Source organism: Diuraphis noxia, unplaced genomic scaffold (assembly GCF_037042655.1).
Source record: "Diuraphis noxia isolate RWA-SAM2 unplaced genomic scaffold, SU_Dnox_SAM2 contig0003, whole genome shotgun sequence".
NCBI lineage: Eukaryota > Metazoa > Arthropoda > Insecta > Hemiptera > Aphididae > Diuraphis > Diuraphis noxia.
In genome coordinates, this window is record NW_028301713.1 from 22516715 (window position 1) to 22535922 (window position 19208).

Genomic DNA, 19208 nt, shown 5'->3' on the forward strand with positions numbered 1-19208 from the left:
TATAAAAAAATGTAATTACATTTTTTATAATATTATTCATATGGTTGCTTAGTTTAAGCTATACCCATTTATTATTAGCCAACTATACTGAATACTAATAGTATTTGAATTTCAACTATTTTCAAGTAGATACCTATCATAACCATTGATGGATATTTTTCAGTCAAATGTATGACAAAATTTATATCTTAAGCAATTTTAGAAATTACACATACTCCTTAAACTTACTGTCTTAATTATGTCCTAGCCTAACTTCCCTAAACATGTATGTATATAATCAGTAGCATATATTGATGTGAAAGACAGAGTAGAGGTTAGAACCTCATAAAATAAAAGTAGGTATCTAATATATTACCAACCAATATTGGATAATACATATTACCATATGGTGATACAAACTTTTGTTAATGAAAATCCCCTTTCTACTGCAAATAACTTAGCAAATGATTTTCTCAAAAATATTAATCTCATACTATATGACTATTTTTATATAGTTTGTGATTTAAGTATCTAAATAAAATTATATATGTAGTTTCCAAGTTATTATCATTCAAACAAATTATTAGTCTTTAGTTCTTTATTAATAGTATTATTGGTGTTATAGTCGAAAATGATCCGATCCATAACTTTTATGTTAACTAACAAATACTAATAAAAAAAATTAATAATTTTAGCCATGTGAAAGTATAAGTTTACCAGTGACTAGGGTTCTTCTACTGGCGGCCCTAAGAAATATGTACGGTCCATATTAAAATAAAATTGATTCTACAATAATTATATTATATTTGTACTTTTGTGAATCGCCTTTGTAGTTGATAAATTTATTCATCTAAAGAAACAAATTGTGCTTTTGAAAATTTTTTTTAACTTTACTTGTTAACTCTTTGCAACACAAGCAAAATTCCTAATACAAATATAATATGATATGATACATTTTAGGATACACATATTTTCAAAATGTTTTTACTCTGATTAGAGTACAAATATAACACAATTAATAAAGTAACACAATTCCTATATTGTTTAAAATATTAATGTTTTTATTTTTTTTTTATAAAACATAAAATAAAAAATCACATCAAAAAGCAATATTTATCTTCAATATTACCTCTGGTAAACATCTATAAATATTTTATACATATAATATTATAAAATACATTAACAGCTAGCGTTTTTAGACCATACAGTAGTTTTAACATATAGGTATTTGAAAAAAAAAACAAATTTTGTTTCATACAAAACATTTCTTTCAGAAGTTGGAATTATCCATTGTTAAAAGAACATGTTTTCATTTAATTTGTTTAAAAAAAAACTTGTGGGCCCAGGTACAAAGTAAGAGTTTTAAATTTTCAAAAATCATAATAATTAAATTAAAAAATTACAATGATTGTCCGCAAATACAAAAAAAAAAAAAACATTTTATAAAATTACGACAATTTTTCAAATACATGTTAATAACTTATTATTACGTGAAAATATAATACTGATTCTTTGAGATTAAATTTTTAAAACAAAATGTATTAAATAACTGTTATCCAAATTTCTTTTCTATTGGTTAACATAGTGTCACATTCTTACACAAATGTGGTAATGAAAAAAAAAATAATAAGTATAAAAATAAACAAATACACTAATACATAGGTATATTTAAAAAAAAAAAAACTGCTTTCCAGACTGAAATAAATTATGTTTTCAAGACTTATATGTATGATCTATTGAATTGTTAATGTAATAATTAAGTAGTTATTGTTATTTCAAACGATCAGTTGATGTTTGTTTATTTTTTTTTTAAGTAGGTAATTACTTAAACTAAATTAATACATAAATCGAGTAAAAATTATATTTAAAAATTTTTCAACCAATAATCAAAACACAATCATTTATAATTATAATGATTACAAAATGTGAATATCAATATTAGATCATTATTGTTTTAAAAATAACTTTATAGAAGTTTAATAATGAATAAGGTCTTAATTTTAAAATAATATTATAAATTATAATCATACTATGACCTACTAAATACATCACAGCACGATTTTTTTTTACAAATTGTTTTCGTTCGAAACGATTCAAAATAAAAATTCAAGAGAAAAATATATCTTACGATTTACTAATTAATTTTAGCCTCAGATTAAATGTATAGAAGCATATTTTATAAATGAAGTACTGTCATTGAGTATTAGCACCAAATGAGATTACTAAATTAAGTATTGGGATACCTGTCTATACAAGTGTCAAGTCTGTGACTTTTAATAAAATGTGCAGTAATGTCACTTTGATGTTTTATTTGAAATGGTGTCTTAGAGACATTATCAGGTTGTAAAAAAAATTCAGTTAAGTACTAACATCAAAAAAGGTGAATTATGACTAGGTACGTAACTAAAAAAAAAAAAAAAAAAAAAAAAAAAATATACTTTTTTAATTAATAAATATTTTATCATTCATGACAGAGATAGTGTAGACGGTTTGGTATTCGACTTAAGATTGGTGTCTGGACGAGTTGTGTCTTTTTCAGTTTTTCGGATTTCCTTAGAATCCGGACGATTCTCCTATAAATATAAAAGTAAAACGAAAATTGGTTGAAAACGAGTGAGCTTATTTATTGTATTAAAATGTAAATCTACTACTTACATTGAGCTGATCAGAAGTCTGTTTTGCCAGCAAGCGGTTTTGCACAATTTTCAAATGCTTGATAATGTAATCTTCATGTGGGGCCATCAGATGGGCTTTTTGTAAGCAAATTTCAGCCTCCTTCAAAAGGCCACGTTCTACGTACACCACGCATAGATTGTGCATCCCTTGCGTGTTGTCTGGATCCAGTTGCAGTATCCGCTGGTAACACTGGAAATACGACAACACAAGGATTAAAAAAGTCAGGGTCGGAGTGGTTTATTCAGTGGTGAACAAACTCACGTTTTCAGCAGCATCTAGATCTTTGATGTTGTTGATGTAGATGTCTCCTAGTAATATCAGAGCCTTGACATGGTCTGGATGGAACCTGACCAGCTGGTTGAGGAATGGGGCTGCTTGCAGAGGCCTGTGGTCGTCAGCCAACAGTAAGGCCAGGTTGAACAGAGCGGCCCTGAAATCCTCTTTAATGAGAATTGCCTGACGGAACCAATGTTCAGCCGCCGGTACGTCTCCTTCGTCCATAGCCAACATTCCTAAGTTGAAAAACACCCGTTCGTTTTTTTGACCCTAAAATCATATGAAAATAAAACGATTACAATCGTACTACCAGTTGTTAGTATCTATAATGCGTACGTTCGACAGAAGCCTGAGAAGTCTCTTCTCAGCAAGTTTTCTCAAGTTTGCCTGCCCCAACTCTTGGAGCAGTATGGCTGAGTTCAGCAACGCCTGTTCGTGATCCGGATCGAATTCCAAAGCTTTATCTAAGTAAGCCAAGGCCTGTGAATGTTTACCCTGTTCCAAAAGTACAACGCCCAGCTGAAAAGTGAAAAGGAATAAGGTAAGAAACGATGTTTTTGTAAACATTTTCGTATGCATGGGTCTGCTATAATCACATTGTAATAGATATCCGGGTTGTCGGTGTCGTAGAATAAAGCTCGTTCGTACACTTCTTGCGCCTCTTTAGTTCGGTTGAGCTTGAGCAAAACGTCACCACGGTTTATGTATGCTTGCGTGTAATCGGACCTCATGCTGATAGCCTGTCGATACAGCATGTCCGCCTCTTCTAGACGCGTCTGGTTTTTAGCAATCAGATTAGCCAAGTTCAGTAGTACGTTTAGATGATTGGGAGCTATACGGGCTTGGTACGATTCACCCGGTTTTGCTTTAGGAAGCAATGATTTGGCCTGTAAATACGTAATTGCAAATATTAGTCACGTAAATAATTTTAAATGTTGAACTTTTTGCAGTTACTTACTTCTAAGTAAGCGTCTTCTGCTTCCTTGTACATTTTTAGATGGTTATACGTTCGGCCAACATTTATGTGAGCTCCGATATCATCGTGCTGCACGCTGAAATAAAGAAGAAAAACAATAATTATAAATCACGTTTTAACGATAAAAATAACTTGATTGTGATTCTCATTTTTTATTTATACCCTTCACGCCTTAAGGCATTTTTTTAAAAAATCACTGATCACCCATAAAATAATTGAACGAAAACAATTAAAATAATTATAATTATAATCATAACATGATTACAGGTATAGAAAATATGATGCCGTTAATTATCGATACTATATTAATATTAATCACATATATTATGATATTGAGAATTTTAGTCATAATCCTAGAACTTTCCGGAAATAATTATTAGCATGCATTTTTTCAACACGAACTCAAAACCTAATTTATGAGAATTTTTTTTATTTTATCATAATGGAATAGTGTGATAGCAAACGGCTGTGAAAAGAAAAGGTTGAAAAAACACACATGAATTGCCTCACACATGATTTATCTATAAGATTGTCGTCACGAATTTTGGTAATTTAAATTATTTTTTATTAAAAAAAAAAATTAATTAATTCAAACAAAATGGCTATATTTTTAAAATAATGTCGTGGCACTCCGAGGCAAATTCAATTGGTAGGTAGGTACTATAAACATTAGAAACTTACCTGACGGCTTTGTGAAAGTACGCAAGAGCTTCTTGGAATCGATTCTCAGCTTCTAAAGCGTGTCCAACGTTGTTGTAGAGTTTGGCATTTAGCTTATTTACTTTCAACCCAGAAGTAAAAATTGCGTATTCGGATGACCAGTCCGAATTTCTTGTGTAGGTTTTCACCACGTGGGTGAACATAATGACGGAAACGGCTGTTAGCACCAACCGGGACTTGCTGCAGAACAAAACGTTAATGATCTGGTCGGTCGCAACAAACTCATCAAAATCTCTTACCATTTATCGATTATAAGTCCTAAACCATAGGCGACGAGCATACAGAATCCCATTGACGGCATGTATAAGACGCGTTCCGCTACGACAAATCCTACAGGAAAGAACATGTTCGATGCGGGTAGAAACGGAAAAACAGTCAATCCCAAACTCTGAAATAGACAATGTATTGTAGTAAGCACTTGTGAATAAAGATTTTTTGACCATCAATTTGTTTGATTCGTTTTTACGTTTTTTTAAAAATATTTTTTATTTTATTTTTTTTTTTGCACGTATGAAATATTAACATAACATTACATATATAGAAACGCACAATATACAAGGCAGCAAGACTTAGAAGGTTGTCGGGTTTGGATGTATATGTTTAGGCAATTCGATTAATTTCTAGATAACAACTTAAATTTGAATTTATTTTCACTTCACTACAAAAAATATTAAAAGCTTATGAGGCATATTAATTTTACATTTTTTCAAAGCATAATTAATGATTTATAATTAGTTTAAAATTAAAATTTGCAAATTTAGAAATAAAAATAAAAATACCATTATATGGTGTATATTTATTTTGAGGATTTTACTCATTATAGGTATTATTATATCGTACTTTTTAAACTCATAGCTGATCAGAATTTATAATTTCAGTATTATGTTAGTAAATATTTAGTTAATATTATAAAATATAAAAATTGTATGTCAAGAACATATGAGCATGTGGAACGGGAATTCGTTACTAAAAACCTTGTTGGTCACCGATCCGGAAGCTATATAGTCACGTTGGACGAAGATTACCGCAACAAATACTTAGATTATGTAAAAGCAAACGGTTCGAAATCTACTGGTTAAAGGTTAGGTAATAAAGTATTATTGTTGGGCAGAAAGTCTCGGAAAATTGTCCATAATAGATATATAGGTACTACTAAAAATGACTTAACAGTAAGTGATGTATTTACCATGATGACAACAATGCGTTTTGTTCGATTGGACGTGGTGAACGCCGTGTACACGAGCGCGATAATCACGGAGTATGTGGCCAAAGTCGCCAGGTTTCTGGGATCTGAGGTGGATTCAACCAGTGGTATGGTACCCATGGTCCAGTCGCAGCATAGGTCACATGGGAATATCAGTAACCAAGCGTTTACGCTCACCAGATAGTTATAGGTAAGTTGTCTTGCTGGCCAATCCGACACGCTGGCTGGATTGTCGAACCTTAAAAATATAATAATTTTACTTTATTAAGTATACGGTGATGTAGTTGCGGATTACCATATGATCATAAAGCCACAATGGTGTAAAAGGTTTAGTCACAATGGTGTAAAAGGTTTATTCACAATAAGACATGTAGACACAGTAAAACCTCCTAAGTACAGAATCGCTCGGTACTAATTTATTTTACTATTATAAAGAAGTTTCCGTTAAAGGGAGTCTAAGTATTAGATAAACGAGATGTAGGGTATACAGGACTGTAGTAATTTTCCGAGTAAGGAGGTTTTACTGTTTATCAGGTTATTCTTTTATCACGAATTACTTTTAATTCCATTAAGTATTAACGAAAAACAAAAGTTTTTCTTGGTTTTTAGAAGGTAGTTTAAAACTGTTGACATACAAAAAATTAAAACTTAGAAAAAATTATAAGTATACAAAATATTTAAAAATATAGTTAAAAAAAATCCAATCATTCTGAAAGCATTAAAAAAAATATATTTTTAAATGCTTAAATATTTTTATAAAAAACAAGTATTTTTCGTTAAATTAATCATCTTATATGTAACATATATGAATATATACGATTTGGAAAAAAAACATAATAAATCATATAGTTAAAACATATAAATAGAAATGATATATCTAGTATTAGTTGTATCAATATAATAGAAAATAAGTTGTATTATTTAAAAAAAATTTGATTCGGGTCTATTGAATGGAAAATATTAGTATATATTATTATAATGTTATCAATACGTGAACGAACAGTATTTTTTGTTGTTGTTTTCAAATAGAAGTGGTAAGTTTATTTATTGAATAAATCTGCCTCATCAGGGTGAGATGACAAATACCCTATTTAGTATTATATTTTTCATCTCAAACTTTTTTCAGATGTTTATAGCCGATAAAAAATTACGGGATGCATTATTTTGATTCAATATAAAGCTATAAAAAAATAAATATATCATGCCAATGTATTTGGCCCTCCGTGAATTTTTGGAGATACTACCCGAATTTCGAAATGTTTTTTTGTATACTTTTCTATGTACGGAAGTAGTACGTCAATGCCAATAAAACGCACACTCTCATATCCCGTCGGTTTTATTTTGACTTTCATTATAACTTGCACACACACACACACACACACATATATATATATATATATATATATACAATATAATATAATATTATATACGTATTTTTTTAATATTTCATAAATCAGTTCGAAAATCGATTTATAACGCATAAAATCTCGCCATAGGCACAGCATAATTATATGTACGAGTAGTTGATTGTACTTAAACGACTCGCGGGGAATACGGAATATTTTTCTCGTAACGGATGCTGAATTTTGGAAATAGGTTGTCTCTCTGTAGTTTAAAATTAAAACTCCAGCTCAAATACTTATGGATCTCCACCGACAGGTATTATGAAATTATGTAGATGCCGAGCTGTATTATAAATTTGATTAGAGACATGGGTGAATTTAGACGCAGGGTCCATAGTCACAGACTTAGAGTGACAACATTATTGGCGTGGCAAATTAAAAACAGAAAAAAAAAATATGAAGAACTAAGAATGCGTTTGCATTAATATTATATAATATAATAATTAATAATATTATATTATAATACATTTATATGTGGTGTCTGATGGTGATGTCACTGCACACAACAGTTTAATAATGTTATACGACCATGAAATAAATGTAAGCGCATGTTTCATTAAATGATATAGATAATAATAAATGATATAATATTATGGTATATACCTACTGAGTTATTCTTTTTTCACCGAAAATTCACTTATTTCAAAATGTATAGACGATCTTGAAAAAATATATTTACATGTTTTTAGTCGTCTAAAACAACAATTTATAATATTTTTAGAATATTATACTTCTCAACACTGTATGTAATAATTTTAAAAGTACAAACTTAAAAAAATTATAAGCATAACAAATATAAGTGAGTCACCCAGTAGGTATAGGTATTAGGTATAGTGCGTCAATCATGTATAGTATGATTTAGCCTATTTTTTACACGTCTATAAAAGATGGGTATTTATGGTGAGCTCGGCCCAATAACGTCACCTAAAAATTTTAAATAATATCTTAAAATATCAAAAAAAAAAAATTTTTGTTTTCATTGAATTTTCCCCATAGTTGTTCTGACTGTAATAATTGAACGCAGTTAATAACAATTTGAAGGTACCTTTTTACACTATGTTTAGTATAAGCGATTTTATGATATACAATGTAGTATAGCTAGTATATACCTGGTAAACACGGGCAGTTTGGAGCCCATGATTTTCAGCCGAAACGCAAGTAGCGCACACGTGGACAGAAACAGGAATGCCAGCCGCTTGACCGCGTCCGACGGGATGGCCTGCAGCATGCCCGAAGAAGCGGAGGTCGAGTTTCCGGTGCCGGTTTTTGGCGAACCACCTCCTCCGCCGGAATTCCCGCTGCTCGTGACCGATTGGCTGTTTACAGCCATGGACAGTCTCAACGAGTTCATCAAGTCCTTCGGCCTCATCTGAAAAATTAAAGAGCCTTAGGAAATTGCATATTTATCGAATTTTGATACTCTGCACGAGTCTCCAGAGACAAATTAATGTGGAAAAAAATTTATGTTTATACATATTTGATTTATAAGTTTAATTTTTGGCAATAGATACAAACATTACATGAGTAATTACAGCACTCAAGTTAATTATTTCATAATAGATAGGTATATAAAATAACTGAACATTTTAATATCGCCTCTTAGCTGTTTTATTATTAGGTACCTGCAGGTACTTAAAAGTTATAATTCTCCTGCTATAATACATGTTATTATAATTATTGAAAATGTAGAACTTAGACCTAGACCTAACCTAACCTAATCTAGGACATAATAGGAAAAATTATGATTCTTATTTTCTCTTAATAGATACATAATACTACAAAATAAAGCATTTATTTCATCTGAAACAACGACTAGTTCAATAAATTGACACTAATTATAGATTTTTAATATTTTTGCGATAAAATTATATTTCTTACCAAGAATTATTTTGTGTTTTTTTTTTTTTACTAAGCGTGGACAAATCAAACAATTCCGGAAAATAATAAAATCAGTAAGATTACATGACTGTGATTTCGAATACAAATAAAAGGCATTGGTTTATTTATTGGGTAAAAAAAAATTTGAAATACGGTACAGATAAAAACTTAAATGAAAAATAATGATCAGGGTTAAGATGTTTATGACTTTTGCATATTTTTTCTTTTAGTCGTGCACATTGCAGACCAAGTTATAAATTCGTTTTGTGCGACATAGAAGCAGATACATTCAATTTTATTTTGTATACTTAGAGATTTTTATGATTAAATATTTTGAAAAAAATTGTAAATAAATGCATATTTCATCGAACAATAACTTAAATACAATATAAACCTCAATAAAAACCCATAGGTAGGCACAGTCGGTTTCACATTTAACGAAAATGAGAAAATATGAAACCCGCATTATATAATTAACTTATCTTTATTATTTACTTAATTAAATATTAATTTACTGTAAGTATCTATGTTTTTAATTTCAAAATATCATATTTTTATATATTTTTATTTAAGTTCAAAGTTATAAAAAAGTTGTAAATTAATTTAAAATACATTTTGGATTAGAAATAAAATTTAAAATTACATGTTTAATTTATTTTAAGGGCATATTTTGACATTTATTGTGCATATTTGCATGCATTTTTTTAGTGTTTTTAAAGGTCATAAACATCCTAACCCTAATAATGATGAATACATAAAAAAAAATACAAGCAAATAATGTAATAAATGTTTCCATTAATTTTTACCTTAAAAAATTATTATTATTATTTTTAAATCGATTTCTGAGTAAAATATTCATCAGTTTAAGGAATAATTAATATGTATTTAAAAATAATTACTTTTAAACTAGAAAATAAACTGTTTCCTACAATATAGTTGTTATATGAGTACAGTTGGAAAACGGATTTTCAAAGTACAGTTGCTGCGCTGTGGCGATTTCTCACCATCGAAATCCTTTAGTGTACTTATACACGTTTTTCTACAGTATGTAAGTACACGTTTTCTGTTAACAAGTATACCGTTTGTTTATAGGATGGTTCACTAAGCACGATTTACACTGTTTTTATTTTATTTTAAAATTTAGATTTTTCTGACTGCTTTCCAAATAAGAACCCTCTTTCACCCCCTCGTTTTTACTATAATTTATTTAGTCGATATTTTTCGTGAAAATTTTGATGCACATATTATCTAATTGAAAATTCTTTCGAGTTGTTTTTCAGTTGTAAAAATAACAATACCTAAAGATAATATTTCTTAAAAATTGTTTTTGCAAAAAATAAACTATATTCAATAATATTGGATCTATTATTTATCATACTTGGATCATTTTCATATTAATTATAATTTTTTTATAATTTACAATTGAATTGAGTGCAGGAGAAGTGGAGTTCTGCTTTGAAAACCAGAAGACTGTATACCTTTACAGGACGCTGCTACTTAATTGATAAACGAAAATCTCAGAAAAATAAAAATATCATTATTTTAATGTACCAATACTTAAAAATTAAAAATCAGGTTTTGAACGACTGCATTGTTGAAGAAAAAAAAGGCTGTGAACATGTACGGTGAGACATCTTTTACCTATAATACGAGTCCTCGTCAAGAACGGTCAATTAAATCAGACGGTCGGGCATCACGGCACACTCACATCTATCGTCATGGTTATAATATCACCGAAAAAGCACGTCTATTATTGCCACTCGTGCCATTATGCTCACACGCGCACATACGTGGCAATCGTCGTGTAACCTTCGACGGTGCAGTGGGTGGGTGTGCTGTGTGTGAGGGGACCCTTTATATAAATTATTACGATCCGACGGCGAGAAACAATCCGCGGGCGAGACGAGATTTGTGAGGGGAGCGACGCAAAGAAAAGAAGATTAAATACATTTTTATACGCAGACGATATCTTTCTTATTGTTATTACTTTATTTTTTTCACCCACGCTCCGCTACGCGTTTTTCATTATCTCCTCCCTCCTATCCATCCCCAACTCGTGTTCCGCACCTGTTCGCGGCGCACGAAGTAGTATTCGAAAACTTTCGGCGCACGCGAATCAAAAGTTTCCTCTATAAATATACCGCGGTAATGTTACACTGTTATACTTAGTTATAAGGTGTTTTTTCTCTCTTCACGGGCATGCCCAAGTGGATAACTGTGGGTATAAACCACAAGATGTCAAGGCAACAACATGATCGTCAATCACGATTCACGACACTTGACACAAATTACAACTAAATTCGTTTACTATAAGATGATCGGATGTGTTGAGTTGTGGCCCGAACCCTAAATCAAGTACTAGCTGCGGTCAAATAACAATTACCACTTCGTATAAGTTTAACCGAGTCATATCCCAAAAAATATGTTACTTTGACGATGCTATTATTGTTTTGGAAGCAATTTAATACTTAATGGTTTAACGAAATTTAATTGCTCAATTTATTTTTGTTTAAGATTTTGTCATATGTTATCTGATGAACACTTCATTTTCACACATTATCTTTTATTTTAATTCTTAATTTCTGCATTTTATGCATGTCTCAGATTATTGAACTCTAATAATTGTAACACATCAACAAAGATATACCTAGATGTTAGGATGGCTAGTGTGGTATGACATGTTTAGTTTTGAGTCCAAAATTGCACTACCTACTGTTAGAGTGGTACGGCTGCATATAGAAGAGTGAACTGAGCAACTGTGCTAGAGGTAGAGCATGTATAGTGAATTATTCCTGACTCAAAAATAATCACCTACAGCTAAACAGTGAGTTATCGGACCGGAATTATCTGTTCTCAGACTTCGTAAATAATTTATCGTGCTGCAACCCACACACATTTAAAATGATTTGCGCGGAGTAGTGAGAGTACCATCAATTTTTCTAGTCCCAATAAGTGGTTTGTGTGTGTGTTTGTTTGCACGGGTAGTTACGGAGGGAAAAACCCACATGAATTATGCTATACACACATGATGTGTGTTTAGTTTAAGGGATTTTCAATCGTCATCGTAAGAGCTTTTGGGCAGGGTGAGCACGAAAACACGTCCAAACAATTTTATTCGTAAATTAAATTAAACAAAAAAAAAAAAATGACGGCAAAAACCAGTACATAACATTAACGCTTTTTTCCAATTCAGTTTTGCAATACCATTTTATTTTATATTTACCCGAACACGTTTATGACTTATTGATATATATATATTTGTTTTATTGTATATACGAGTGATTTATTGTTTTTAGCATAAACTTGTACAACGGACATCGGTAGTAAAGCAATCAAACATATATTTTGGCCGCCAAAATACTATTCTGTGGGAAGCCTTTTTTGTTCGTTATTATTTATTGATATCTTCATAATTCGTCCCGATTTTATCGGTGATCGTATGATAATAATAAAAAAATTTAATGGTTTCCAAACCATGATTAAAAATTAAAACAAAGGATATAGATTTTTTTTAAAGCGTTATCGGGTATAAGGTTTAGAGTGGACAGAAAAAAAGGATAATAAATTTAATCGGCACGAAAATATTACGTAAAGAGAAAAGCTTTTATTTTTTCCACATTTTCGCAAAAAATATTTAAGTACGTTACTGAACTACAAAGGATGTATTTAGAACGAATTCTGTTAGACTTCTCACGGGCCCCCAAGACCAAGGCGGTTTTTATTTTTATTTATTTTATTAATTATTATTCATTTTTCACTTCTGCCATGCGTTTTAACCAATCGAAAATACGGGTATATATAATATATTTCCCGAATTGTAATCAATTCAGTACAGCAAAAGTTGCTATTTTGACGCTAAACCCTAAGGAAATCTATTCAGAAATGTATTTTCCATCTTAGCGTAATCCCTATAAATGTTTGCACTGCAGTTTTACCTTCCGAGAAAACGACGAATTTTCACTTGGTTTACACAATATGCATAATTTTTTTGACCTATATAATATATAAATGTCAGATTTGCGTAAGAGTGCGATTGGTTTATTATTCGAGTGAATTTAAGAGCGACTAGTAAGTTCAAGATGGGATAGATGCCAACGCACATGACACACAAACTTGACATTTGGCAAAGAGCCGTTTTAATGCAGCAAAGTCCTTTTTGTCATTTTAATGATTATCTGTATTCTGTATCGCTGGATATTTGTCTTTCCAACGCAACAGAATCCGCGTTTTTTCTCTTTATATTATTATATTGTTATTCACATTACCTACTTCAAATTTCGTTTTCTACAGAATAGTGCAACACATTTGCCTATCTTGAGCACCATGTTGGAAACTATTCGATTTTATACAAATATTTTTGTTGTAAATTAAACCGTATGGACAATACAATTACCTACAGAGATAAAGAATTTAGATAAAGAAACTTATGAGCCGAAGAGCAACCTCACAAAATATTTTCCATCACTCCGATTATCTAAACTATAAATACAGTGAAACCTCTAAATACCGGACACTCTCGGTCGCTTAAACGTCGTCCGCTATTTGGAGGGGAAATACAGTGAGTACACATTTCATCATTCCCAAAATTCCGTCCGTTATTTGGAGGTGTCCGTTAAAGGAAGTTTCACTGTAATTATAACTAATGAAAAATTCTACGAGATTCAATTTTTATACTTTGAAATGCTCAAAATAATATTATGCTTCGGAACATGTACAATTATACATGTATGGTGGTATTCAAAAAAGTAAAACTAAAAAACGACCAATAACAGTAAAAATTTTATTTTTATTTCAGTAACGTAGTTTTGAAATGATATAAAATTTTACATAATTATGTTTCAAATATAGAAAATACAACATTGTTATTAATTGATAAAATCAACGAGTTTTGGAAAATGTTTAACTAGGAAAATATATAATCTACACTATATCGTATGAAATAGTGTAATGACATTTTCTATGTATTTTACAAGTTCCTTTTTTTTTTCGTTTTATAGGTATTTTAAATAATATTGTACAAAATGTTTTTTTTTAATAATAATAATTTGTAATTGAATTCAGCAAAGCAAAGAAATTTGTTTCGTAAATAAAAAAAAAGTAACAAAAACAGTTATAGAAAACAAGTTTTAAGAAGCTTTGTATTTAAAACAAAATTGTTTCATGAGATCGTGCCGTACTTGAGACGATGACGACGGTTACGTTGCTGCCGTTGGGGAAATTCATTCGATTTATATTTTTTTATCTCATAAACGATAATTCTCGTTAAGGAGTAAGTGAAATTTAAATAATAATCATATACAGCCTTATTATCTAATACGCACTCAAATATTAATGATCGTCCGGCGAATCACCATCGACCTCAATTTCTGTAGTAGAAGTCTTGTAATTAATCACATAATTAATCAATTATGCACGCACTAGAAAATCAGTTTTTCAGTTTTAAAAACAAAATAAAAACTATCTCTTGGATAAAATAAAAATAAAATAAAACTAGACTTTGAGAACAGATTAGTAAGTTACGCTCTGTTGTTGTTTTTTGATGTGATTCAGCACGTGAAAGGAATGGATATTATTTATCAATTTATCATATAATAATAATAAAACGCAATACGTGGTTAAATTTGAAATACAATTTGGTCTCTATTGTCTTAAAATGTATTTCATCGTTCTCGTGACAATATTAAATTATTTTTCGGAAGATCAGTCACACCACCTCCATTTCTTAACTCACTGAAAATTGTCCACATAGCTCTTTGCAAATTATTACAATGTCAATAATTTGTATCTGCCTAGGTTGTTTTCGGGACAGTGTCACGGTTAAATATTTTGTGACGGTAGAACATAATATATACAGACAAATAAGTGCACAGCGCTAAATGAGGACGTTTTTTAGAAATTTAATACAAAATACAATTTACGGGTTGATTATTTTATCAGCAAATACTTATTATTTCGAAAACAACAAATTTTTTGGAATAAAAAAAATTTCATATGGTTTTTAGTTTTAATAAAACAATATTTTAAAAAGTATACGGGAACATGTTTTTTAATATTTTTTATTCTTAATATTTTTTCGAGTTTTTTTAAAACTTTTAATGGCTATACTGCAGTTTTGATTTTATATTCCAATGCAAAATATTTTTCTAACAATTTTGATTCATAAAAATCGAATTAAAAACGAGTAGTTTTTGAGATAAGCTTAATATTTATTTCAAGTATTGATGAGCGAAATGGAGGGCACGCGGTTACCCCGACAAATGTTGGTCCATTGCACATTATAACTTTAAATACTTATAAATTATACTCATCTTAAATTAAATTTGTATGTATTTTAAAATATTAAATAAAATATTCTGCTTTCGAAAATGATATTAAAACTGTGTGTCGCAATTCCGAAAAGTATAAAATTAAAAAATTATATGGATAGGAAAAATATATTTAAAAAACATTGATATTGAACAATGAGTGTACTGCGTCTAATGAATTACCCTCGGTATATGTATGCATATATTACATTTTAAAGAAAATTAATTAAGAGTTAAGTAATAAAAAATAAAAAATAACTTTTCACCCCTTCTGTATATACAATACGTGTGCACATTACGCAAAATTACTGGTTTATATAATTGCGACGTATACGTATACAGCCTTTAGGAACTGTTTTCGTTGCTATTACAGGATCTTAAGTACCATCAAACCGTCGCCGAACTACGATGGTAAATTACTTCAAACAATAACAATACGGACTGCGACAATCGGGTTTTGCGAACACAGGGTGATCCATTTAACGTAAGACATGCATTATTTCGGAAAAAAATTAACGACGTTTTATAAAATATTTTATTTTGCACAATTTTAAGACGTATTGCTTATAACGAAATATTTTTATTATGTTCTTTATGGTTATTCGAGTACACTTACATTTTTGTGAACGAGAACATATGAAACATTTTAAATTTCATATACCCCATATATGCAGCAGCAGCAGCAGCAAATATTACGCAGCGTATTTCGATAAACAATTTTAAAAAAATAATTTTTTTTTAGAAATATGTTGATTTATAACGATTAAATGGTATGTAAAAATAAAACGATGTTTACCATAATATGAAAAACAAAAAATGAGTGCATTGTAATTTTCCGGGTGTTTCTACTACTTTTGCACTTTGTAACTTTCGATTGCCGAATTTATAGAACTATACAATCAACAAATCATAAATCGTAGAACTATTTTAATCTGAATCTCTATTGAGGGATCTTGATACCTTGTTTGGGAAGAATTCAGCAATAGCGATATAATCATCTTGTTAGTAGGTGCACAATTATGTAATAATATAATCAATTTAATTATATCACGCTTGCAAAATTTCCAATGTTTTAGGGTTTGCGTAACTATTACACGACCCAAACACCAATCAAAACTTTTCACGAACTTAAATCAAATGTTGTTATTTTTTAACTTTTCATGTATATATATAAATATATCCATTTCACTTTGATTTCGAGTTTGAGGTATGGTCTTAAAATTTCACAAAACTTTTCCAACATATACTTTCAGGTCGCGTGGTGCAAAATAATATTATCTAAGATCAAAGCGCATGGTGGTATGATACATGTTATGTTTAATATGGGTTATTTTCAAATTAATTAGAACATTTTTTTTATATAATATGTCGATAATACGTCAGTGGATAAAGTTGAGATGGTAAAATTATTTTTCCTCTCCAATCAATGGTCATGCAATTATTCGCAGTAACACAATATCTGTTAAAAGGCGTAGCCTTTTTTTCTTGGGCCAACTATAATTTTTGGTGAATGCATCTGCGGTCTTCTCACGACTGCAGATCAAAACATTATTTTCTCAACATATACCATGATATTATAATGGACAACTTAAAATAATATTCAATCGCCATCATAGAATAATTAAATAGTATATTTAAATTGATATTTGGAATGCTATATATTCTTTATCGAAAGTGTATTTCACTATTTTCGTATATATTGATGTCGAGCGTAAAAATAAATAAATCAAATAATAAAATTTCTAAAATTAATCGGCTATAAGAGTGTAAAAGAATATAACGGTATAGTCCATGATTAAAAAAAAAAAAAAAAAAACGGTTTTCTCCGATTTGCGCATATATCTCCACTATTCTGTGCACAAAACAACCATTGCTTGTAGTTCTCCGCATTTAATTGGTCGGCAATGTTAATAGAATATAATAGAAGCGGAAAACCTCGCGATAGATGAGGAAAGGGTGGTATGCATATTACAAAGTCGTGATCATATCTATTTATTTAGTCATGGTATATATCATAAGCGCGACAAAACATATCACGCACAATCAACAGTTTATTGTTTGCGTTTCGTATCGAAGTGACAAACTGAAAACATTTTACGTGTTTAATGCTAGAATATAATTGTATTATCCTTAGAAAATTGGCGTTCAATATATTATGATGGTTATAAGTTCATATTACGTGTTGCGTAGGTGCGTATGATACTATCGTGAATTATCGTTATTAACAGTTATTACTTATTATCATTGCCTGGTTGATAGCCCGAAAATAAACGTTTTATACGCGCTCCAGCCTAACAAATAATAATTGGACGCATGTGTTTTTGATGATTAAAAACATAACAACACTGATGAAAAAAAAACAACATCGAGTGAAATTCATTAATTTCAACAATGGCACCCTGGGTGTTTATTTATGTCCAATCCAGCGGCGTAAGGGGTTGCAGGGGGTGGATGCAAAAACCACAAACCGAAATTCGAAGGCAAAAGTGTATAAAATATCGTATATACATAAAAATGAAGCGGTAAAAAAAATCACATAAAAGCCTCGGGTGAAACACATTAAAAGGAAATATTGTTACGGAATAAAGCGGTATTTATTGCTAAAACGATTCTCAGAGCCCAGGCCGAGCTGTTATTGCGACGTCGGAGGAGGTAGGAAAATATCGGAATATTATTATAGGGGAAACGTGACTCGTTTCTGGACGATTTAATGGCATGTAGGCAGCATTTGAACGATCAGAAAGGGGTGTATGTTAGTGTGTTTGCAAGTGCGAGTTAGATTACTGTTTTAAATGTTTAAGAATAATGTACTCAACTAGTTTAACGTTAATTTTAAGGTATACTGGTACTCGAATAATTGATATCGCATATATTATACAATCCATGGGAAAAGCTCGTTATGGGGTTAACTGTAGGCTGCAGGATGGTTGTAAGATGGGTCTGTGGCATTTAACGATGCTGTGTCAAAGCTGTATCGTTTAGATTAGCAAACCTATCGAATCAAAACGGTTTCTCAGAAATCACGTTTTCGTCAAAGAGCTTGGGCTTTAAGCTTAAGTTAATTTTGTGTACATATAACATTATAATTAAATCTCTCCCGCGTATATATCATATATATTATACTTCCATATAACACACGCGCACGTACATACATATATAGTTTATAGTATATAAATGTTTATTGCCCGTCATAATCTATCATAAGAGTACAGTTCAATTAGTCATAATTCTAAAACTGAGCCATTATAAAGTATAGCAACAGTGTTAAGATTGATCATATTTGAAAAGTTTTAATAAAATAAAATAAATTGATTCAAATTAAAAACTGAGTACCAAAATCATTAATTTATGCATTTATATATAAAATATACATATTAGCTATATTCTATTATATATTATACACACTATATAATATACCACCACAACGCAATTATATAACCTAAATCGAACGATTCAGCATGTTATTATTCCATTTCGGCCAAACGTTTATACTAAAAATTTTACGAATAACTCTCTACCAACCTTACCCCTCTCATTACACAAACAAAATAACCGGTTAACATTAAAGTTCTGCAGAAAATTGTTTTTTGACTTAAACGCTGTGACCGCCTTTACCAGTTTATGAAAAACACTATTATTTATTTTCAAATATAATACAACAGTATATAATTTAAATAAATATATGCATGATTTCTTTGTAGTCATAAAACCATTTTCTGTTTCATTTTTTTAAGAAGAGCATAATTACCTATTGTTTCCTTTGCAAAACGATAAAACTTTTAAATCTGTGT

General features: G+C 30.1%; 1 protein-coding gene across 2 annotated transcripts in view; it reads right to left on the reverse strand.

Annotated features, from left to right (window-relative positions):
• Nucleotides 1-998: 998 nt before the first annotated feature.
• The window catches only part of Tmtc3 (Transmembrane O-mannosyltransferase targeting cadherins 3), a 61004-nt gene continuing 42794 nt past the window's right edge, over nucleotides 999-19208 (reverse strand). For both annotated transcript variants that reach the window (XM_015513508.2, XM_015513509.2), the window contains 10 exons: nucleotides 8344-8603; nucleotides 5814-6069; nucleotides 4867-5015; nucleotides 4589-4807; nucleotides 3890-3983; nucleotides 3528-3818; nucleotides 3268-3450; nucleotides 2917-3201; nucleotides 2635-2844; nucleotides 999-2552 (listed from right to left, as the gene is read on the reverse strand). In XM_015513508.2, coding sequence (XP_015368994.2) covers nucleotides 2445-2552; nucleotides 2635-2844; nucleotides 2917-3201; nucleotides 3268-3450; nucleotides 3528-3818; nucleotides 3890-3983; nucleotides 4589-4807; nucleotides 4867-5015; nucleotides 5814-6069; nucleotides 8344-8603 — 2055 coding nt within the window. In that variant the 3' untranslated portion in view covers nucleotides 999-2444. The remainder of the gene's footprint in view (nucleotides 2553-2634; nucleotides 2845-2916; nucleotides 3202-3267; nucleotides 3451-3527; nucleotides 3819-3889; nucleotides 3984-4588; nucleotides 4808-4866; nucleotides 5016-5813; nucleotides 6070-8343; nucleotides 8604-19208) is intronic.